The sequence below is a fragment of the Silurus meridionalis genome, chromosome 4, assembly GCF_014805685.1.
Source record: "Silurus meridionalis isolate SWU-2019-XX chromosome 4, ASM1480568v1, whole genome shotgun sequence".
Classification (NCBI taxonomy): Eukaryota; Metazoa; Chordata; class Actinopteri; order Siluriformes; family Siluridae; genus Silurus; species Silurus meridionalis.
In genome coordinates, this window is record NC_060887.1 from 10,047,325 (window position 1) to 10,071,065 (window position 23,741).

The window sequence follows — 23,741 nt, forward strand, 5'->3', positions numbered from 1 at the left end:
TTGTTTTCATAGCAGGTTTATTATAATATAATCACAAGAAGTGGAAGTTTTGCATCACATACCAGTATGACATTTACGAAGAACACAACTCCATAACAGTACGAGGTTAAAAGAGTTGAATGTTGAAAAGAGTTGGATGTTTGATGTCTGCTATTTCATTTTGGTCGTTTTCATTCATGGGTGTAAGAGTAAACTGTGGTTTGGTGTATTTAGTTGGTCTTGGTGAAGGACTCATACAGAGAGGTAAGCTGGTCCTTCAGATTCTGGGCATAGGGGTCCAGTTTCTCTCTCAGATCTTCAGCATAAGGAGCCAGACCCTGCTGAACCAAAGCGGCTCTCTCAGCAACCTTGGTCTGAAGATCGTCAGTCAGAGGGGCCACAGCGTTTTGGAATTCCTGCAGGTGCTGATCTACTTTCTGTCTGAGTTGTTCAGCATAGGGCTCCATCTGGGACTGCAGCTCCTTCACTTTCTCCTCCAAACTTCCTCTGAGCTCGTCTGTCTTCTGCAGCATGGTGGCTTTCAGAGCTTCAGTGTCAATGGACTCAGCATAGGGAGCCACAGCTACTCTGAGCTCCTCCACTTTCTGCTGAATTTGGGTCTTCAGATCATCAGAATAGGGCTCAAGTTTGCCCTTCACAGTGGTCAAATCCTGCTGAAGACGCTCCTTCAGAACCTCAGCCTCCTGGAAGATCTTGGTCATGATGTCCTGGGCAAAAGGGCTCACTTGTTTCTGGAGAGTGACAGCATACTCACTGGCCATATTAGTGCCATCTGTAAATCTAGCACTATGGAGTAAAAACAAAAAAACATGATTATAAATGTAAAAAGTTGACTTTAAAATCACAATTATAAAATTAAACATAATTATTTTAACTTACTTGACTTCCTGGCCAAGTTGAGACTCTCTAATTGTTTTCACTGTGTCCTCTGCAGTGTGTGTTGCCTTGGCAACATAATCCCAGAAAGCATCAGTCAATTGTTCCAGCTGTGGTTTGGGCTCATCAGCATAGAACAAGTTGGCTTGGCAGCCTGGTGAAAGAACCAAAGAGTTTAAGTTGGTTTAAGGAATACTATATTCTTTTTATGCTTTTAAAATAACCGAAAGTTATACCTGTGGCTACAGCCAGCACAAGTACCACAAGCACCCTCATGGTTCTTACTTTGATCTGATACTATGAACAAATAAATTTTTTTTACACATTTTAAACATCAAAATAAATGTATATAGAGACAGTTGTTAGAATGAAGCCTTTTCTTTTACCTGTTTGCTCTGTCAGATGCCAGCTGCGTGTGCGTGTGTGTCTGTTTAGAAGTCAGTGTATATATACAGTAGGGTGGTGTGTGTTGTATTGAAATGCCAAAGTCCAGAAGGTAGTGCCTTGCTGTCAACACTACTCCACATCACAATGTCCTTATTGGAGAGTCAATTACCACTGAGCTTAAAGTTCAGGTAACACACTGATAGTCTGACTGTAGTGTTGAAGCAAAGTCGAGGTGATATGGAGACATAACGTAATACCAGACATTAACCTGCAACCTCTCTGTGTTAAAGAAATGCTTTATATTGTTGTTTTTTGTTGTAATGTATTTATTTACTTTTTATTATTGCTATTATTGCTATGATTTAATTTACATCTAAATGTGACTAATGTAGATAACTAATGCTAATGGTGAAGACTTAGATAAAATATTGTTTGGTCAGGGTTGTAATAGTCCCTGACCAAACAATTGGATTTGTCACTAATGTTTTATAGATACAATACATTAAAATGTAGCAATTAATAATTTAATTAATCACCAGTTAAAAGTTATTCCAACATTTATCAATATATATATATATATATATATATATATATATATATATATATATATATATATATATAAAATGCAAAATATTTTCCATAAAATCTTTTTCCTGTGTTCTGTAAAAATCACACATAAAAGTTACACTATTTTACATATACCTTTTAATACATAATTTAAATACATTTCACTTGATCTGACTTATTTGTGGTATATCTGATGATGCTATTCAATATAAATGTATTCCAACTTAGATGTGATTTCAATTAAATTCAAATCAATGAGAGAGAGAGAGAGAGAGAGAGAGAGAGAGAGAGAGAGAGAATAGCTGTCATACAGTGTCTGTCAAAAGTCTGGAAACACCCACTCTTGTTGAGAAACACATGCATGTTTCTACTGTTTATATGCAACAAACTAGGTAATGTAACAGTATGACACATATATAAATGTGCAGATGTTACACTTTATTTCTTATTGAAAACCCTACCTGAGCTTAGTTGAATAACAACTTTACACATTCTTGGCATCCAGACAATTTGTTTTTCCAAACTTAGCTGAAATACTTTGCCATGCCTCTTGTAAAACTTGCCAAAAAAGTGTTCTTAACTAAATTTCTTTCTGACCAGTTCATCCCAGAGCAGTTCCATTAGATTTAGGTGTGGTGACTGGGCAGGCCATTCCACAATACTGTTCGACTGTCTTTCAGTCAGTTCTTATGTGTTTTTGCCCTTTTCCTAGTTTGTTCCATATGAATAATATAATGTTATATATGTTACTGCATGCTAGTGTAGGGTTGGCAATTTCTGTGTCCTCCTCGCGTTTTTAAAACTGAGAATGCACAGACGTATAAAACAGTCCTTAGCCAACTCCATGGCATCTAGTGATCATCCTATCAAACATTCTACTTGAATAAATCTCATTGCTAGCCTGAAGTTTTACAGCATACACCAGCTACTTAACAGATTCATGTGTGTCAACTAAAGAACCATAAATATAGACTTGGAGGATATGGACTGTAATTATTATAAACATGGAAAACCATGCCAGGGACATGGCTTCAGCAAATCAGTGATAGAGTAGGGTGTCTGGAGTAGGGCGGAAACATAGACAGAGACTAAACTGAGACAGAGACTAAATACAGAAACGTGTCAGGGACAGACATGGAGATCACCAAAAGAAAAATCAAACAATCTATCACTAATAAAAAAAGTAATTATATCAGTAGGGACCATGCTGAGAAAGAATCATGGCATGGAACCAGTCTGAGATCTGAATGAACTCTGCAGTACATCTGAAAACAGTGTCCTATGACACTATCATTAGAATACAGTTAACATATGCAATATGCACTATTGTAAAGTATTGGATCACCTGGTCATAAGTATGGTATGTGATTTTTGAGCATTGCATTCCACATTTAGTCCCAATTTGCTCTTATAATTTCTTCCATTCTTCTGGGAAGGTCCACTAGATTTTGGAGTGTGCTTATGGATATTTGTGTTCATCAGCCACAAGGGTATTATGAAAGGCAGGTACTGATGTAAGTGAGGAGGCCTGGGGTGCAGTCAGCATTTTAATTCATCCCATAGGTGTTCAGTAGGGATGAGATCAGAGCTCTATAGCAGATCACTCAAGATCTTTCTCTACAAAGAATGTAAACCAGATCTTCAAGGAGCTTACTTTGTGCACAGGGGTTTTGCCATGCTGGAACAGGTTTGGGTTTCCAAGTTCAAGTGGATGCAAAATTTATTATAGAGCATTCAAAGACGTCCTGTAATAGTTTGGAAAAGAGCCACATACAGCAGGAAAGGTCAGGTGACCCAATACTTTTGGCAATCGAGATTATATATATATATATATATATATATATATATATATATATATATATATATATATATATATATATATATATGTGTGTGTGTGTGTGTGTGTGTGTGTGTGTGTGTGTGTATATACTGTATATTGTATATACCCCCAACCCCAGTGTGGTAAGATGCAGAATGTGTCTCACACCTCCTAACTGCATAATATTACATTAGTCTCATGAGAATCATATGACTTTATTATGTACATCAGTATAGTATTTTCTGCATTTTAAAAAGAGAAAAATATGTCAAGAAGAAGCTACCAGAAACATGTCAGCTATCACCATGACTGCCTGATCACTGTATCATCCAATACTTGATCAGAATTATTATGTGTAAGGCTTGCACAATGTCCAGATTCCAGATGTGCATGGCATGTTCATCTGCCATCACAAGTATCTTATCTGAAGTAGCTCATCTTTAAAGGCATGCATGTTTTTAGAACTTTTGTGAACCATCAGTTTGACAAACCAGTTGGTTAATCAGTTGGTTAAATGTCTTTTTGATATATAATGTAATTGTTTGGCCAGGACTTTCATTGTCATAATAAAACTCTCTTTCGAATGTTGATTGTGTTCGCTTGTTTATGATTTTATTTTCTTACAGAGACACTGCAGGAAGGAACATTAGAGACAGTTTTTAAGAAGCAATTCTTATAAAGATAATTATACATTCTTCTATCTAACTTCTTCTTTAACAAAGAAATAAAAATCAGCCAAAAAAGATTGGCAGAAAATACATCACTCCTTAGCAGCAATAGGTAAATAAAAGATAAACTTTTTTTTTTAATGCTAATGCTTGTTGGGAGAACTTCACTGAATTATTAGCAAGCTGATACAGTCCATTGTTTGGTGTGTTTTCTTGTGATAAGCACTCGTTATTTCTGAGTATTTGATGTTTAGTATTTCAGGTTGTTTGTGGGAGAAATAGCATTGTAGTGTTTATTCGGTCTTAGTGATGGACTTGTACAGAGAGATGAGGCGTTCATTCAGGGACTCCATATTTCCCCTAATTTCCTCTGTCTTCTGCAGCACGGTGGTTTTCAGTGCTTCAATGTCAAGAAGCTCAGTGTAGGGAGCCACAGCTTCTCTCAGCTCCTCCACTTTTTCCTGAATTTCAGCTTTAATATCCCCAGTATAGGGCTCCAGTTTGTCTCTCACAGTTGTCAAGTCTTGCTCAAGACTCAACTTCAGAACCTCAGCCTCCTTGTTAATTTTAGTTATGACGTCCTGGACCACAGGGTTTACTTGTTCACGAAGCATGTCTGTGTATGTCTTGGCCACGTTTGCACCTTCTGTAAATCTAGCACTATGCAATAAAAAAGACGTATGCATATTAAAGCAAAAAGAACTTAAAGCTACAACAGTAAGAAAGTAAACTGGTTCTTTTAACTTACTTGACTTCCTGTAACAATTTAAACTCTCCAATTGTTTTCATTGTTTCTTCAGCAGTGTGTTTTGCATTGGCCCAATAGACCCAGATAACATCAATCGGTTGCTTGGCTTGGCAACCTGAGAACACATAAATACATAAAGGTTAAACTGACTAGCATAAAGCCTCTGTGTGAGTCTAAATCAATATACTTAATCATTACATCGGCAAATAAATGCCACTGAGGAAAATTATTACATTACATATAAAAAAACTTCAGAAAAATTGATTAATGGAGATATGCAGTTCATAGAAATCATAAAACATTTACCTGTAAATGCCACAATGACAAGCAGCAGAAAAACCTTCATTTTTGTTGTCTGTAGATAAACACACACACATACACAAACAAAGAGAAATTAGACATATTCAACTTCCACCCCATTAAGCATTTTTTATTAGTCGTTTCCAGTTTACCTCGGTGCAGATATTCTTTGCTGAAAGTTTTCTCAGTTCAGTGTGCAGGTGAATGTAGCCAGGACTGTTAATAAATAGGCAGGTGAATAGTGAATATCAATCCCCAAAGTCCAAAAGTAGCTGTCTAGCTGTCAGTGCCATTCCAATTTTTTTTTTTATTTGCTTTATTAGTCACATGTCACAGGACATTTTGGACCTACTACAGTCTGGTACAAAACTCTTGCATAAACCTTTAAAAAAATCATAGTAAAGCACTGTGTCCAAAAAGCTTTCAGTTCTCTAGATCTATTTTTTCGCAAATCATAGCGAATTTTACATTGATGTTAATCATTCTGCATAAGTAGGCAAATAATATATCTAGATTTTTGAGGGAAATCAGTGTGTAGACTTTTTACATTTTGCATTATGAATTGCAACTTAATTCATAAACAAGCACTCAGGAGCTAAAAGTAAAATTTATTTTCCAGGTTTTATCACCACTGAACACTTATGCAAGAAAGGTTTTGTTTATGCAAGAAAAAAATAAAACCAACATTTAAAATGCAGAAAACCTGTATATACCCAAGATACTGTTTATTGAAGAACTTTCAATAAAATAATAATAGGATAATAATAGAAGTATTAATATAGTAATCATTCTACTGTATGTTGAATATTAAGAAATGGACAACAGTTCTGCTCTGGATTTGTTTGGAACCGTTTCATCGCCAAAATAGACCCAAAACTTGAACCTATATTCAAAAATTTTAAGTCACTTCATACCACCTTTTTGTTTATTGAACTTTTGTATAAAATCAATATCACATTTGCAATTGTGCTCATATTCATGGAAAAGGCTCTCATATAAAACAAGAGCTCATCTAATTCAAGAATCTTGGAATACATTTTTGTGGGTTTTTTTTTTTTAATTTTGGTGACATTTTTGACACAATCCCCCACAACAACCGAAATCTAATTAGAAATCAGATATTGATTAGAAGAAGGAAGTTTAGCTTTTTAATGTTAAGAATTCAATCAGACAGTGTTAAGACAAGGCTAAAATGGAATCAATATCTGCTTTCTAATTAGATTTCTGTTGTTTTTTGTGTGTGGAGGCATATATATATATATATATATATATATATATATATATATACTGTATATAAAATTAAGTTTACTGATGACACTGCGATGGGTCTCACCAGCGAGAGCGATGAGTCAGCATACATAGAGTAGGTGCAGAGGTTAAGGGACTGGTCTAAAGCCAACAGCCTGTCTCTGAACTTAGAGAAAACAAAACAGAGATGGTTGTTGACTTCAGGAAGACATAAATTGGCCGCTCCCTGCTAAACATTAGTGGCTCCTCCATGGAGATTGTGGGGAACGCCAAATACCTTGGTGTTCAACTTCACCTGGTCCTTCAACACTGGGTCTGTAATAAGGAAAGCCCAGCAGAGTCTCTACTTTCTGAGAAACATCCTAACCTCACCACACATCCTTACAACCTACTATAAAGGGGCCATCGACAACATCCTTAGCAACTGCATTACTGCGCTGTTTCGGATCGCAAGACCCTACAGCAGATAGTGAAGACGGCTGAGAAGCTCATCAGGGTCTCTCTTCCTTCCATCATGGACATTTACACCCCACGCAGAATCTGTAAAGCCACCAGCATTGTGGCTGACCCACCCCTCACACACACTCTTCACACTCCTGCCATCTGGAAAGAGGTACAGAAGCATTCGGGCCTCACATCCAGACTGTGTTACAGTTTTTTACCACAAGCCATCAGACTCCTCAACATAAAGGACCTCGACTGATCCACACAATCAATGTAAAAAACAACAACTCTTTTTTTTCTGTTGAGCCAAAAGTTTAAAAAAGTACAGCTTTTATTTTTTGATTTGTGTAACCTTCTGTACTGTACTGGTCAGCACTACCGTGCTACTGTTTTTCCTTGTCTTCTGTTGTTTTTAGGTATGTTGTCTTTTTTTCTCTCATTTTTGCACTTTGTGTTGTTAGTTTTAGAGTTCTGTGTAGTTCTGTGGTAGCACCTTGGTCCTGGGGAAACATTGTTTCGTTTCACCTTGTACTGCATTGTATATGGGTAAAATAACAATAAAGTCTACTTTACTTGACCTGATTAAAGCCTAATATATATAGAAAACACCCCTACTGGAGAGCACAGAGAGAAATTCAATGAAAGTTACACTCTACAGGGAAAGTACTAGGCATATCATATTAAAGTCCTGCCAAAATGTCTAATTGCATTGGCATTTGGTCACTTATTGATAGACTGACTGTCTACATGTGTCTGATCACACTACTGGAAACGTCCCTCCTCCCCACCAAAGTTTAATCAAATGCCAGCGTGGAGGTACAGAGTTCACTGACAACACACAATGTGGTTTTCTTATTCTGAATCATACTGAAACAAACAACAGACAGTCTCAATACGCCTCAATATGCATTGTTTGGTACAGTATACTGTATCGCTTATCATCCCTATTAACTATTCCTTGATAAAGAAACTGTAAATGTTATTTCAAAATGTAATTATCTTTTATTGTTGGAAATATTAGATATTGGGCCTGATATTCAACATTTTCTATGTTTGTTTAACAGAAACATTTTAAACACATTAATATTTAGTGTATGCAAATTAATTATGCCACAGAATGAATTTTAAACTTGTAATTAAGCCTTAAGTAGTTTTAAAGAACAGCGTTTTAGATACAGACCACTAACACACACACACACACACACACACACACACACACACACACACACACACACACACACACAGGTTGCTTGAAGGATTCACAGAGTAAGAATTTCATTGTATGGTGTAACAGTCTGTTTCCTGTGCATATGACAATAGACCCCTGAACTGCAGGGTTATCACTAAATTGCTAGTGCTTTGACTTATTTAATTGTTAACATAATTAATGTGTTTAGAACTTGCAGGTGTTGTCAAAAGAAGTGTCAACACTAATTAATAGAAATGTGCACAAAATTCAAAATATGTAATAATGAATACTTTCATAAGATCTTGTTTTCTTATATTATTAACAAGCAAGAGGACTGTTCTGCTCTTCACAAATATGAGCATGAGTTCAAATGTAATAGTGATTTTATAAGGTCCAATACAAAAAAAGGTAATATGATTAAATTTTAGGCACAATGTTAAGTTTTTGCTCGATTTTGGCAATGAAAATAGTTCCTAACAAATCCAGAGCAGAACTGTTGTGCATTTCTTTAAAACAGTAAAAACTCTTGTCTGTTGTTCACATTCTCAATGCTATTTATGAGCATTAATAGTCCACATACATAATCATTATATTATTGATACTTCTATTATTATTCTATTATTTTTTTATTGACAGTCCATAGACTTCAGAATATCTTGGGTATTCACAGGTCCTTTCCATATTAAATATTGAATGTTTGTCATTTTTGCTTGGACAAAAATGATGTATTTGGTGCAAAATAGGTGATAATTAAATGTCAATTATAGCTCTTCAGTGTTTGTACTTGTTTGCTTTGAAGAAAACAAAGGAAAAACCAAAGGAAAAATTCTACAAATAAAATTCACCTCTGTAATGAAATTTTATTGATATTATTTTACTATGATTGGGTTAATGTTATGTGGATGAATTTGAAGATAACTGGTCTTGTCTTGGCTTCAACACATTCTGGTTGTGGTTTTGACTTGGTTTTGGTTTACATGGTCTTAACTACAACATTGTCTCATTGCTGGCGGTGATACAAAGCCGACACCGTTTAACTTAATGAGCCTATCAGCAGTTGATGTTAGCCTGAATATTCTTATCTCATCCCAGACAACTTGTGTGTTCATTTGGCAAACGATTACTGATGCACACAAACAGATAGATAACTTTTTACCTGCTTATTCTTCATCTCACTGGACCTGAGTTGCCTTCTTGTTGCAAAATACATGATAAACAAATTAGTTTAACAATGAGTGTAACAATTCCACATGAAAAGACTTGATTATTAAATTGATTTTTTTTTTTTTTTTCTAAAGTAGCACACCCTTACATATTCAGGTCTATACAATGGTTGAATTTAAAACAAGACATTAAATATAATGTTTATATACACAATGCATATATGCATATACATTTTTGCAGGAATTTTTTGTCAGTTATTTCTTGTAAGAATTTCATTGTATAGTAGAACAGAGTGTTTTCTGCATAGTGATGCAAAATTGTCTTTTAGGGATTCCATAGACTGTATATAAATGCACCAATGAAAGAAAAATATGTCAGTTAGTTGCTACTGAAAATATGTATCTTACATTACCTATAATTTAAACAAAATACCTCAAATCTGTAGATCAAGGTCAGGCTATGCATATTAATATCTTTGTCATGGACTTGATACATTTGTAATCATTGATTCTTTTTTTTATAAATGTACCTGAGCATTTATATTACTCAATGCATGTACCAACAGGGGAATTTCATGGGATCTGCAAATAGAGCTCTTCGATGACTTTGATGACCTGTGAACAGGAACGAGTGCCAGCAATCTAAGCAGGCCAACTAAGCAGTTCAGATGCAGAGATCATTAGTATTGGATATATTATTACAATTCACATATAATGCACTGCATTTACCGTAATGCAGTTTTACATAAGCGAGAAAGTGAATCTTTCAAACAGCAAATATATGCACTCTAATAGATCAAGAGTGCAAATGTAGTATATCAGGTTGCTGGTTTGTCATATGTTGTTAACCCATAGGCTGCAGGCTGTGTAAAAAAAGCCACTTGACTTGATGGTGAGGATCAGGGTTTGAATCCTGCTTTCTTCCTGCCATTTACAATGTGGGTTCAACTTGTGCTACTTACATCTATATTCGCTTCCTACATCTTTCTTTAGCGTTAAATTATTGTGTTGATGGTTTGAAAAGAAAGATAGACCTGCTCTAATCAAGCTTCCCATCCTGTTTTTTTCTGATGGATTAGTGGGTTTAGCCTGGTACTTTGCTAATGTTGGTGGTCAGGGTTTAAACCTGGCTTTCTGTCTGCTAGTCATGAGGTAGGTTAAATTCCTGATTCCTACATCTTCATATTGTTGTTTTGATGGGTTAAAAAGAAAGATAGACCTGCTCTAAACAAGCTTTCCAGCTTGTCCTTCCTGATAGTTCAGTGGGTTATTGCTGGTGCCTCACTAATGGTGTGAATCAGGGTTTGAATCCTGCTTTGTCCCTGCTAGTCATGATATGGGTTTGCTTCCTACGTTTGTCTTTAGCATGATATTCTTGTGTTGATGGTTTGAAAGAAAAGATAGACCTGTTCTAAACAATCATCACAGCCTGTCTTTCCCGATGGTTCAGTGGGTTAAGACGGGTATTTTGCTGTTGGTGGGGTTGAGGGTTCGAATCCTGCTTTCTGTGTTTCTGTCTGGTCTGAATTTCTTGTTTTGAAGCATGAAACGAAGGATAAACCCCCAAAAAAAAGAAGGTGTGTTGTGGGACTTGATGGCTTTGTGGTAAAAGCCTTGCCTCTGAGCTCAGAGGTTGCTGGTTTGAATCTAGCTTCTCCCCACACTGGGTAAGCTGTGTGGAAAGTAGTCTGTGGTGAGCAATTGAGTGGTTGACTGTGAACAAAGGCTGTGAAGACCTGCTGCTTCATAGCCTTAGAAAAAGTGAGGGTGATAGTTTTTTTGGCAGAATTTTTCCCTATATATGCAAAACTAAGTCAATACTTTTTTGCTTCATAACCCCCTGTTTTCAGCTTCTCAGACACTGGGGGGGGCAGATGCCCGGATATTGCCCCCCTGCTCCAGGATACACCCTCCGAAACCATCCACATCCAACCTTCAACGCAGCCATTCCTGACACCTTCCACACTCTTAACTTCGAGCCCTGGCCGGGGTTTGAACCCAGCAACCTCTCAACCCAGAGGCAAAGCTCTTCCAATTGAGCCACAGGACCTCCTGCAAGAACCTGATTTTTAGGACCTTTTATAGTTCTTTATTAAAACTTTTTAAAGGAAAGCTCAGCAGTAGGAATCGAACCGGGTGAGTCAGACAGCAGAGACCGCATCACTAACCACTACACTACCATAGGGGCGGCAAACAAGGTGTTGTTTATTGGACTCTTGGTTTTCTATAGTTAAGAGACCACTGTTTTCTCTTAGATCATGATGGTAGAGGGTCAAAACATTTCCTTCCTGTTCATTCTCTCAGTTACTCGAAGTCTATGATAAGTGACTCAGGTACAAGAACCACATCTCCAACACCTGCACCACTGATATACCATGATTTACCAGCAACCAATTTTTAAGACCTCTTACTGTTCTGTTTTTAAAAACTTTTTATAATGTTCAATATGAACCTAGAAGTAAGAATTGAACCAGGGAAGTCGTTCATCATAGATCGCTAATGGCATTACTTCAAAACTCAAAACTTTGTTAGACATGTAAATAAGCAGGAAAGACAGAGACAAAGACAAAGAGACACAGACACAGCTTTAGAAAGGGTAAGAAACAAATAGAGAGACAGCAAGAGAGAGACATATACAGTGAGACAAAGACATTTACTAAGAGACACAGAGACAATCAGACGGAGAAAATAGAAAGACAAGGATAGCGAGATATAGCCACTTCCTGTTGGAAGTGTTTATCCCGAGCGACTCTTAATGATCTCATTTACTAAATGAGCAGTAGTGAGTTAAGGGCTTGCTCAGGTGCCCAAAACTGGCAGCTTGGAGGTGTTAAACATGTATCATATATACAGCATGTGATATGTACTTATAAAGCACTAAATGGTTTGGCTCCCATGTATCTCTACAGTCTTTTAACACGCTACAATCCGTCACGCTCCCTGAGATCTCAAAACTCTGGGCTTCTAATAGTTCCTAGAATAGCAAAGTCTACTAAAGGTGGTAGATCATTTTCACATTTAGCTCCTACACTCTGGAATAGTCTTCTTGACAGTGTTCGTGGCTCAGACACAGTCTCCCAGTTTAAGTGCAGATTAAAAACATATCTTTTTAGCAAAGCCTACACATAACATACGTCTCACATCATAACCTTGTGCTCCAGAACACCTGATCATATGCACATTATCAACTTGTGCTGCTAATATCATGAACAGCAGCTACGCTAATTACTCTCCACTGCTTCTCTTACTCTCCCCATCCCAAGACATCCTAAAGTTGGCCAGCTCCAGTCATGTCCCACCTCATGAAGATTATGGACCTTTGAAGAAGTAGATGCCGAACTCGCAAACATCCCGAACCATCCAGAGACGTACCAGTGCCAATTGGATCCCGCTGCATGCGTGGTTTTGACATTGGACCTCCTGGAGTGTTTAAAGGCTCTGGCGTGGAGAAGCTGATGCTGTATCTGTGATGATCACAAATGTTGAGCTCATAAAACTAGGAGCTACTAACCATATAGACTGCACTGTATTAAGGAGAGGATGACCGGGGCCATGTATTGCGAGATTTTGGGGAACAACTTCCTTCCTTAAGTTAGAGCATTGAAGATGGGTCGAGGCTGGGTCTTCCAACATGACAATGACCCGAAGCACACAGCCAGGATAACCAAGAAGTGGCTCTGTAAGAAGCATATCAAGGTTCTGGAGTGGCCTAGCCAGTCTCCAGACCTAAACCCAATAGAGAATCTTTGGAGGGAGCTCAAACTCCGTGTTTCTCAGCGACAGACCAGAAACCTGACTGATCTAGAGAAGATCTATGTGGAGGAGTGGGCCAAAATCCCTTCTGCAGTGTGTGCAAACCTGGTGAAAAAGTACAGGAAACGTTTGACCTCTTTAATTGCAAACAATGGCTACTGTACCAAATATTAACATTGACTTTCTCAGGCGTTTAAATACTTATTTGCAGCTGTATCATACAAATCTTCTTCTTCTTCTTCTTCTTCTTCGGCTGCTCCCATTAGGGGTCGCCACAGCGGATCATCACAGTTGTATCATACAAATAAATAGTTAAAAAATCATACATCGTGATTTCTGGATTTTTTTTTTTTTTAGATTATGTCTCTCACAGTGTACATGCACCTACGATGACAATTTCAGACCCCTCCATAATTTCTAAGTGGGAGAACTTGCAAAATAGCAGGGTGTTTAAATACTTATTTTCCTCACTGTATATATATAAAAAAAAATATATATATATATATATATATATATATATATATATATATATATATATATATATATATATATCAATAAAATAATAAAAAAAAAACATGAAAATCTTGGCTGATGGTCTCTGGTGGGTTTAACTGAAATACTTCAGATAATATGTCCTTTTTCCAGCATTAAATTGAAGTTCAACTTGCCTCTTCACTTAAAAATTTGATCTAGAGTAAGCTAAATTTTGAATATATAGCTCTCCAGGCTATTAGTTGTTTAGGGAGTGATTGAAAGTTAGTCTAGATTACATTAATTAGATTAAAAGATGTGGTTGCTTCTGTGTCATTTGTTTTAATTCTGAGATGATGGCAATGATTATTAACCAATAATAGTTATCTGGCTAGGTGCTTTCACTGACAAACTGCTGTAGGGTGGAGTGATTACATCTAGTGGCACCATCTTGCTGTCGGAATCTGGTACTACAGGTAAATACAGTCTTTAAATCGAACACGTTTTCAGTAACAGGCTATACTCTTCATTATGCTGGACCTGAGGTGCCTTCTTGTTGCATTTAATGTAATCTTAAGTGGGTCAGACAAAAAAATTAAGATTATGAAATCCTTGCCAGCAAGATATGTGCACCACAATTGACCTGATTTATTTATTTTTTACCCATCTTTCTTTCAAGCTCTCATTCAAAAACAAGCTTACTGAAATCATGTCACATTTTCCCCCATTCTCTTAAGTCTGAAATGTTATATTAATTGTATTGTTGCCACATGAGATCATGAATATGCATGCATGAATATGTATAAGTGATGCCAGTGAGCATATAATTCCACTTAGGTCCATTACAGTTCAAGGCTGTTACACTACATGTTGTGGAAAAGGTCGAAAGGTTAATTTTTTGTGCTGGAACCACAAAATGAATGAAAAACCTTTATGCAGGAATGCAATATGTTGCTATTAACTTTTACAGACAATACAACAGTACAACATTAACATGCTAATAGCAATGTTTTCATGCCATGACCCACAGGTTTACCAAATTCAGTTTATTAGCTTATCAATGTTTTATTAAGTTTTAAAACAGGTGTGCTCAGAGCATGGGAATTAATATCATTTATCATTTTATTTAAAATGCACACTAGAAACAGGGTTTGGGATTAAAATCCCATAAATAATGTTACAGTGCTTTACTGCTGAATAGCTGCTTTATTGCTAATTAAATGTATAAAGACCAAAAGGTTTCTCAGAAAAAGATAAACAAATAAAAAAAAGTGTGGAACAAAGAAGCACAATTTTATTTACAATACACATATAGTATACAACTGTAAAAATATTTCTTCGTCCTTCATTCCATCCAACAAGGAGAGGTCGCAAAGCCTGTAGATCTAAGACGAGATCGATTTGAAACGGGACACGAAATCATTGACATAAGTCAATTCCAGCACTAAAGAAGAAACGTATAGTTCTAATGAATGTGTGGCCATTTGGTGGCAATAATGACCTCATAAATTCAGTTCCAATTCAAGGGTTTGGAGCGACGCTGCCCCCAAGTGGTCTTGGAAACAACAGGAATCTCCCGTCTCAGCTCCTGTAGCTTCTCTATACGGTGTCTCTCTGATTCTAAGGCTTCTTGCTCTTCCAGCGACTCACGGATGACTGCTTTAAGATGAGGAAGCCCGAGGCCAGTCAGGGAAGAAACAGGAACGGTGTGTTTAAAATGAAGGAAGCTCTTGGGTACCATGTCCTCTGGGAGGAGCTGACTCAATTCTGAATGAAGGACAAAAAAGCAGAAAGTTTAGAAGCCTGCACTCTTTAGACTTGAAAAAATAAATAGATCATAATCACCACAGCTACACAAATCTCAATCGAAGAAAAGAGTCAGCCATTTTCTTGTCTTAAATACCAATGACCATTTTCTTGGTAGGGTCTGAATCTAAAACTTGTTATGCTGACTTTGACAGCATGCAATTTGGTTCTTAAAAATCAGAAGAATGGACCACATAAAAAGAATGGAGCACCAATACACTTAATGGATGAAGTTGTAACAGCATTACTCACCCTCCTGATTCTCAAGCTGGTTCTGGAGCTCTCCGAGCTTCTCCTCAGCCTCAGGCAGGTCCATCTTGTTAACCACCAAGATGGCTGGCTTGGACAGCAGCTCCTCCTTATACAACTCCAGTTCCTGGACATGGAAGACAAAATCCAGGCTAAGATTTGCACTTGAAATTCACATGCTCGCAGGGGTTAAAGCCTTTACAATTTAAATAAATGTCATTCTGTGAGAATTTAGTGACCCCTATATTTACATTGTCTTTAAGAAAAAAAGTTGAATTTTCTTTCGAGTCTGGTTTCTCTTAAGGGGTTCTTTCTCATACCATCTCAGGCAGTTTTGCATATTGCATTATTTTCTAAATGTGACAAATCACTCTTTCCCATTTTTGTTCATTATCACTAGGGCTGTACCTTGGTCAGAAGCTGCACTGCTTCAAACGCAGACCTGAACGGTGTATTCGTGGCCAGCTGAAAGCCACAGACGTCAACCTGAGACACCGGAAAACAAAACAAATAAATATACTCTGGGCTCATGAATTTAATGGGGAAATCATTGAAGTCAACAAGAATGTTTATACTACAATACCACGCACCACAAACATAAGCTGTTTCGTTCTTTCCACATGTTTTAGGAACTTGTGGCCCATGCCTCTGTTCATGTGAGCACCCTCGATCAAACCGGGCAAATCTGCTACTGACACCTGGAACAGCAAACAACGGAAATAATGGTTGATCACACAGACGCTCTTGCAGGCTACAGGAACACTGCATGTCAAGTGATGGTATCATGAGTGCAGAAGGGATCCCTACTATGTAATGTATAATCCATGGTTAGGTGGCGCTACACGACGAGGGGAAGAGGCTTAGCTTCCACAAAGTGTATTGAAATGAGGTAACCCACACCTAGCCATGGATTATCATGGTTATACCATGGTCTTTTTCCAGCACTGATGAGTTAAAGTTGTGTGTGTGTAAATTTTTGTGTGCCTCTGCTGCTTTACTACGGTTTCTCACTTTGTATGGAACTGGAACTGCATGTTACTATGGTTAAAGTTGTTTATAACATAACAGAACACAACACGCCATTCATTTACAGTTGACTGAAATCTCCGGAACTACCAGTGCGTTCAACGGTTTGAACTCACACCCTCCTTCCAGCCAATCAGAATCAAAAATTCAGCTTGACCATGGTACAATATGCTTGTAGATTGTATGCTCAAGGAGTTTAATATAAGGCAGAAGGACACAGAGGGAAAAATGCAGGACCTAAAACAGAATATGATACTGAAAAAAAATATCCATTATACTTATAATACAGTTTAACAATGGTGTCAATTCTGATCTCAAGCAAGCAACCAGACATATCATGGTCAAAATATATAGTATTACAGTATGGTGACCTTCATATGTGAGCCAATAAGTATGTAGTCATATTTTATAGAATTTCTACTGTGACTAGGAGATTACAGTAGTCACAGCAGATTCTTAAAAACAACCGTGTGAGATAATTCAAATCAAATAATAACATGTAAAAAATTGACAATGCATACGGTACATACTGACCATTTGTTGACGATTGTTCAAAATAGAAATGAGAAGAATGAAGACACAGCTTATTTATTTACATTACACTCCAAAAATCAATTTTTCAGAAAAGAAATTCCACAAAAAAAACCAAAAAAACAAATACACACATGAAATTTCAAAAACTACATGGCCCTGTGTGAAAAAGTGTTTGCCCCTAAACCTATTAACTGGTTGGGACACCCTTAGCAGCAACAACTGCAATCAAGTGTTTGCGATAACTTGCACTGAGTCTGTTACGGCACTGTGGAGGAATTTCGGTCACTTATCTATGCTGAATTTTTGTAATTTAGCCACATTGGAGGGTTTTTGAGCATGAACCACCTTTGAAAAGGTCATGCCACAGCATCTCCATAAGATTCAGGTCAGGACTTTGACTAGGCCACTCCCAAGTCTTAATTCTGTTTTTCTTCAGCCATGCAGAGGTGGACTTGCTGGTGTGTTTTGGGTCATTGTCCTGCTGCAGATGCCAAGTTCACTTCAGCTTGAGGTCATAAACAGGTGGCAGGACATTTTCCTTAAGTATTTTTTGGTAAACAGCAGAATTTATGATCCATTTATCACAGCAAGTCTTGCAGGTCCTGAAGCAGCAAAACAGCCCCAGACCATCACACTACCACCACCATATTTTACTGTTGGTATGATGATCTTTTTCTGAAATGCGGTGTTACTTTTACACCAGACGTAATGGGACACACACCTTCCAAAAAGTTCCAACTTTTGTCTTGTCAGTCCACAGAGTATTTTCCCAAAAGTCTTCATCAAGATGTTTTCTGGCAAAACTGAGACGAGCCTGTATGTTCTTTTTGCTCAGCAGTGGTTTTCATTATGGACCATTGTTGCCCAGTCTCTTTCTTATGGTGGAGTCATGAACACTGACCTTCACTGAGGCAAGTGGGGCCTGCAGTTCTTTGGATGTTGTTGTGGGGTCTTTTGTGAGCTCTTGGATGAGTCGTCGCTGTGTTCTTGGGATAATTTTGGTCGGCTGGCCACTCCTGGGAATGTTCTTCACTGTTCCATGTTTTTGCCATTTGTAAATAATGGTTCACTGGAGTCCCAAAGCTTTAGAAATGGCTTTATAACCTTTTCCAGACTGATAGATCTCAATTACTTTCTTTCTCATTTGTTTCTGAATTTCTTTGGATCTCAGCATGATGTGTAGCTTTCGAGGATCTTTTGGTTTACTTCACTTTGTCAGGCAGGTCCTATTTAAGAGATTTCTTGATTGTGAACAGGTTTAGCAGTAATCAGGTCTGGGTGTAGCGAGAGAAATTGACCTCAGGTGTGATAAACCACAGTTTTAACACTTTTTCACACTGACGATGAATTTTTGGATTTAGTTTTTCCTCAATAATAAAAACCTTCATTTAAAAACTGCATGTTGTGTTCACTTGTGTTATCTTTTACTAATATTTAAATTAGTTTGATGATCTAAAACATTGAAGTGTGACAAACATGCAAAGATATATATATAATATACAGTGGAACCTCGGGTTACGAACGCCCCGGCATACGTATAATTCAGGTTACGAATCGGAGTTCATCAAAATTTTTGCCCCTGGTTACGAACAAAATTTCGGGATATGAACGTCACGCACCAAAAAAATCACAGGCAAGTCAGTTCTTTTCTTATCGCCACCCACGCTCTATCCACGCGTATCGGGATACGAACTTTTTAGGTCACGAATAAAGTACCGGAACCAATTAAATTCGTAACCCGAGGTTCCACTGTATATACATACATATATATTTACATACATACATACATACATATAATGTATAATCTTTTTAGATTATTAAACAAAATGTATTATTTTGCTAATTTTATGCACTAAAGAAGCTCTTTACCTGCTTATGGTCATCATACATCACCTTGCCTATCTCAGGTCTCAGAGTTGTGACTGTAAGAAAGCATAATGTGAACGCATTGATGTGCTAACTGAAAACAAAGGCCAGAGTAATAAAAAAATAACATACTGCATGCTGTATTATCGCATTTACTGTCACATATAAAAAGCGTGAAAACATTTCTGCATGCACTTAAATAAAATCTAGTGTGACATTTTTCTCCGTAAATCTGTTGGCGCAAGTTTGGAAAACGGCAGTTATTTTACCAAATGATGCAGAAGTCACAGACAATACCTTCGACAGCTTCTACCAGGTGTCGGAAAAGTTAGGAATCATATGCATCACATGCATAATTTTATATTTATTCTTTTCTACATATGTCCTACATTTCATTCACTCACCTGAATGTACCAGATTTAGCAAATTCTACTCAAATATTTACTCAAATATGGCTGAGTGACTTATGATTGTCATGAGATTGGCCTTAAAGTTATCTTCAAATCCAATTTTCCAGCAGTATTTTAGCATTAGTGAATGAGATTCCCAAATTTTTATGCATTCTAGTAGCCAATAACAAAAAATCAGTAAAAAAAACCCTACCAACTAGCATTACCTGCCACCATACAGTAATAAATCAGAATTTGTATTACTGGTTTTGCTCCTTGAAAAAAGGCTAAAAGGGCAGTGGTCAGTACTGGTGGTCAGCACTCACATGGGTAGCTGGCAATCTGAGGTGTGGCGTGAGACAGGGCCGTCAGTAAAGAAGATTTCCCCGCATTAGGAAACCTTTAAAATAAAGAAATCAATCAAATATATGTAAATAAAATAAATAAAAACTCAATACAAATATCAAATAAATTTTGATTTAATTCTAATACTATCTAATCCTATAAGCCATCTAATACTATATAATGCTGCCTCACTTGGTTCACAAATTGCTTCCCAAATCTGCTGCACAAACATAAAATATTTAACAATCTGTATGAAGATTTTTGCAGAATTCGATAACACAATCTAAATGAATATTTTCCAATGCTGCATTTGGATGACGTGAAATCACATACCGTAACCACATACAAAATCAGAAATTTTATTTGATGGATAATGTGAGATTTTTGAGATATGCTGTTTCTCTCACCCTACTAGACCCAGGTCTGCGATGAGGCGGAGATCCAGACGGATGTGCCGGGCCTGTCCTTTACTGGGTAAAAACTCTGAGTGAAGGGATCCACCGGTGCCACCTTTAGCTACTAGAACCCTTTCTCCTTCCTGATTCAACTCCCCTACAGAAAACCAAAGCACGCCCAAAGAGCTATCACAAATCAAATTAATACGCAAGAGAATGACAAAATCATTCCTGGTTCTAGAGTAAACATTCTCTCGAGAAACCCGTTTTGCGTTTCATGAGCAGCATTTGGTGTAAAGTCTTGCGGGTGGTGATGTTTGGCCTTGTAGCAGTATTCCTGGGAAACTTAATTCTTAATACTTTATTCTTAAAATATTTTGCAACTTGAATTTTGGTCTTGAAAGAATCGTGAAGTGGTTTTTTTTTTTCTTTGCATTGTGCACATCACAATGTAGACAGGACACCAAACCAAGGGCGTGAAATCACAATGTCACAGGAATGTAGGAAATTTCATCATTGTATTGCACTAATGCAAATACTAATAGCGGTTGATGTTTCTCTGAATACGACCCGTTCGCAGGAGCCAAGTAATTTCTAAACTCGTGTTACGTTACCTAAAGTTTTCCCATCGTCCGCGGTCAAACAGATTCCAACAGGAGCAGAGATTTCCAGATCAGCCCCTTTTGCGCCTTTGAGTGCACGGATACTGAAAAGCAGGTGCATGTTGTTGAAAACACAGATGCATGTTATTGGCACAATATAAAACTGTTTAGTCATTGGACTAAAATTTAAAAAAAATTTGTAATTAATATTAAATTATAATAATCACATGAATAATCTCCTAAACTACAACTTCCAATTCAATTTCAAATCGAATCAAAACTAATCTATCAACTTCATCCAGTTAGACAAATAACACCATGCCACATCGCAAGATGTTCATAAATACACCGATCAGGCATAGCATTATGGCCACATGTCTAATATTGTGTTTTGCTGCTAAAACAGTTCTGACCTATGGAGCATTAACATTATTAAATTCATCAGCAAATTGAGCTACAGGAGCTCATCTGTTGGATCGGATCACACGGACCAGCCTTCGCTTCGCACGTACATTAACGAGCCTTGGCTTGGTCTCCGGTCTCAGCTCACCACTATTCTTTTCTTGGACCGCTTCTGATAGATACTGGCTATTGCAGACTGGAAACACCACAAGAGCTGCAGTTTTGGAGCTGCTCTGACCCACAACTTGGCTCTTGTCAAACTCGCTCCTACCCTTACCCCATTTTTCCTACTTCTAACACGTCAACTTTGAGAACAAAATGCTCACCTAATAAAACCCTCACACTAACAGCAGCCATTACATAGAGATAATCAGTGTTCATTATATTATAATTTCAGAATGTTAAGTCTGATCGGTATACACCAAATAGGTCATAACACAAATAAGTCATAAAATACACCAAATATGCCTGTCACAATGACATCCAGTGTTTGTGACTCGATATACACACCTGCTGTTGTAGCCCACACCGGCGACGAAGCGTTTATTAGGAAATTTGTCTCTGATCCGTTTCAGGTTGAGGTCTTTTTTAGCCACCACCCACACGTCTCCTCCGTTTCCACCTAGTCCCCCATTCGAGGTAGGCCCATGCCACCGCTCCCGCCTCTTACATACAGCCGCAGGTTATCCACAAAGTTCCCGTACTGCAGGGAGAAAGAAAGCATTCTTCAGCATTCATTCTTAAAATGATTTTTCACAAAGTTTGCTGACTTTTGTGTTCAAGCACAACTAAAGCAGGAATCTGTATACATGAAAATCATCAAATCTGGGCTGGACATTTGCGCTCCAGGACTGGACATGGAATGGGCGGTGAATAAGATGTTTTTCTTTCTGATCGGAGGGTTGAGAGTTCCAAGCACCACCAAAGCTGCCACTGCTGGAACCTTTGAGGCAAAGCCCTTAACTTCCAACTGCTCAGTTGTATAAATGAAATAATTGTACATTAATACATAAATTATACAGAAGTCGTTCTTTAAAAGGGGGTCTGCCAAAATGCAATAGATGTAAATGCAATGCAAATAAACACAATCACAGGCTTTAATGCGCCTGTAAATGATTATAATATCAATGTTTTAGAGTTTACCAGTATATATGGACATGATGATGATGATGGGCACTTTCCTGGCTATTCATATTTACCTTCTGGTTCTGACTTTGACATGCAGTGCTGTCATCTAATCCAGAGTCACATGATTTGCTATAAACAGTCCTATCCAGGTTACTCTTTCAATTAGCTCATGTTGTTTATATTATTATTATTATTATTATTATTATTATTATTAGTGGTGGAGATGCTGGTGGTAGTGGTCGTGTAACTGGTGTTACTGTTGGTTGGTTTGTTTGTTTGTTTGTTTGTTTGTATGTTTAAATACAGGTTAATGTGTTAATTGGCTCATGCGTATATTATTAGTAGTAGTAGTATAATTATTAGTATTATAGGTATTGTTGTTGTTGTTGTTGTTGTTTAGTTTTTTAAGTTCGGTCTCACTATCATTACATTACAGCATTAATGTATTTTATTGTAAACTCTGAAAAGTTGGGATTTTTTGGTGCATGATGAAGATCATGATGAAGATCATGATCATGATGATGATGATGATGATGGTGAGTTACTAACCTTTCGGCAACACACTCTGCTAATCCACACCATGTCCAAACAAGAAGAGGAAACTACCTAATAAAAATCCTGAACAAAAACACAGAGCAGATCAGCAAACTCGGATTCGACCTGCAGCCATGTGTACACTAACAGCGACTCCTCCAACACGGAAGTACAACATGTCTTGGTTTACTGTGATTGGCTCCAGACTCTCTTCTGATTGGCTGATATTGCAGTCAATTACATTTCGCTCAGGCTCTTGAGACATGTTGCCATGTCCGCCTTTTTACCGTAAATTAAGAGTGTTTTTGTTGGCGAAAAGATATTTGTATACGCAAATATAGAATGTCTCATATACACAGTGGTGGACGAAGTACACAAACCATGTACTTGAGTAAAAGTACAAAACTATTTGCCTTCAAATTTATTAAGCATCCAAAGTACATAATTTATCATGGCTATAATGTCCTATTGCAGCCATTATATATATATATATATATATATATATATATATATATATATATATATATATATATATATATATATATATATATATATAGCTATTTATATGTCAACCATTATATATAATATATATTTAGAAAGATGTAAAAAAACAACTTTACTATTATATATAATATACAGTTAGATATAATATTAGTTACACAAGTGTGGTATTAAGTGTATCTCACCCCATACCACAGATTTTTCCAAATCCAGATTACTATGTCAATTGGCTCATGTTGTTTATGTTATTATTATTATTATTATTATTATTATTATTATTATTATTATTATTATTAATCGTGGTGGAGGTGCTGGGGTAGTGGTCGTGGTA

At 37.1% G+C, this 23,741-nt stretch overlaps 3 protein-coding genes across 3 annotated transcripts; all 3 read right to left on the minus strand.

Moving 5' to 3' along the window:
- Window positions 1-1,354, minus strand: LOC124384231 (apolipoprotein A-I-like). The gene is made up of 4 exons (XM_046846920.1): window positions 1,263-1,354; window positions 1,113-1,173; window positions 880-1,030; window positions 1-786 (listed from the first exon to the last, which is right to left on the minus strand). The coding sequence occupies exons 2-4, from the start codon at window positions 1,150-1,152 to the stop codon at window positions 210-212; spliced, it is 768 nt and encodes a 255-aa protein (XP_046702876.1). The 5' UTR covers window positions 1,153-1,173; window positions 1,263-1,354; the 3' UTR covers window positions 1-209.
- Window positions 1,355-4,239: 2,885 nt separating this feature from the next.
- On the minus strand, window positions 4,240-5,613 carry LOC124384239 (apolipoprotein A-IV-like). Its single transcript, XM_046846931.1, has 4 exons — window positions 5,518-5,613; window positions 5,372-5,420; window positions 5,066-5,180; window positions 4,240-4,977 (listed from the first exon to the last, which is right to left on the minus strand). Exons 2-4 carry the CDS (start codon window positions 5,409-5,411, stop codon window positions 4,611-4,613), a joined length of 522 nt encoding a protein of 173 aa, XP_046702887.1. The 5' UTR covers window positions 5,412-5,420; window positions 5,518-5,613; the 3' UTR covers window positions 4,240-4,610.
- A 9,292-nt stretch (window positions 5,614-14,905) lies between these two features.
- gtpbp10 (GTP-binding protein 10 (putative)) lies at window positions 14,906-23,087 on the minus strand. The gene is given in 11 exon segments (XM_046846919.1): window positions 14,906-15,400; window positions 15,692-15,815; window positions 16,097-16,174; window positions 16,279-16,386; window positions 19,118-19,170; window positions 19,830-19,903; window positions 20,256-20,400; window positions 20,858-20,949; window positions 21,758-21,881; window positions 21,884-21,950; window positions 22,925-23,087. Coding segments are annotated over 11 exon segments (1,155 nt in total). The 5' UTR covers window positions 22,958-23,087; the 3' UTR covers window positions 14,906-15,143.
- Between the last annotated feature and the right edge of the window lie 654 nt (window positions 23,088-23,741).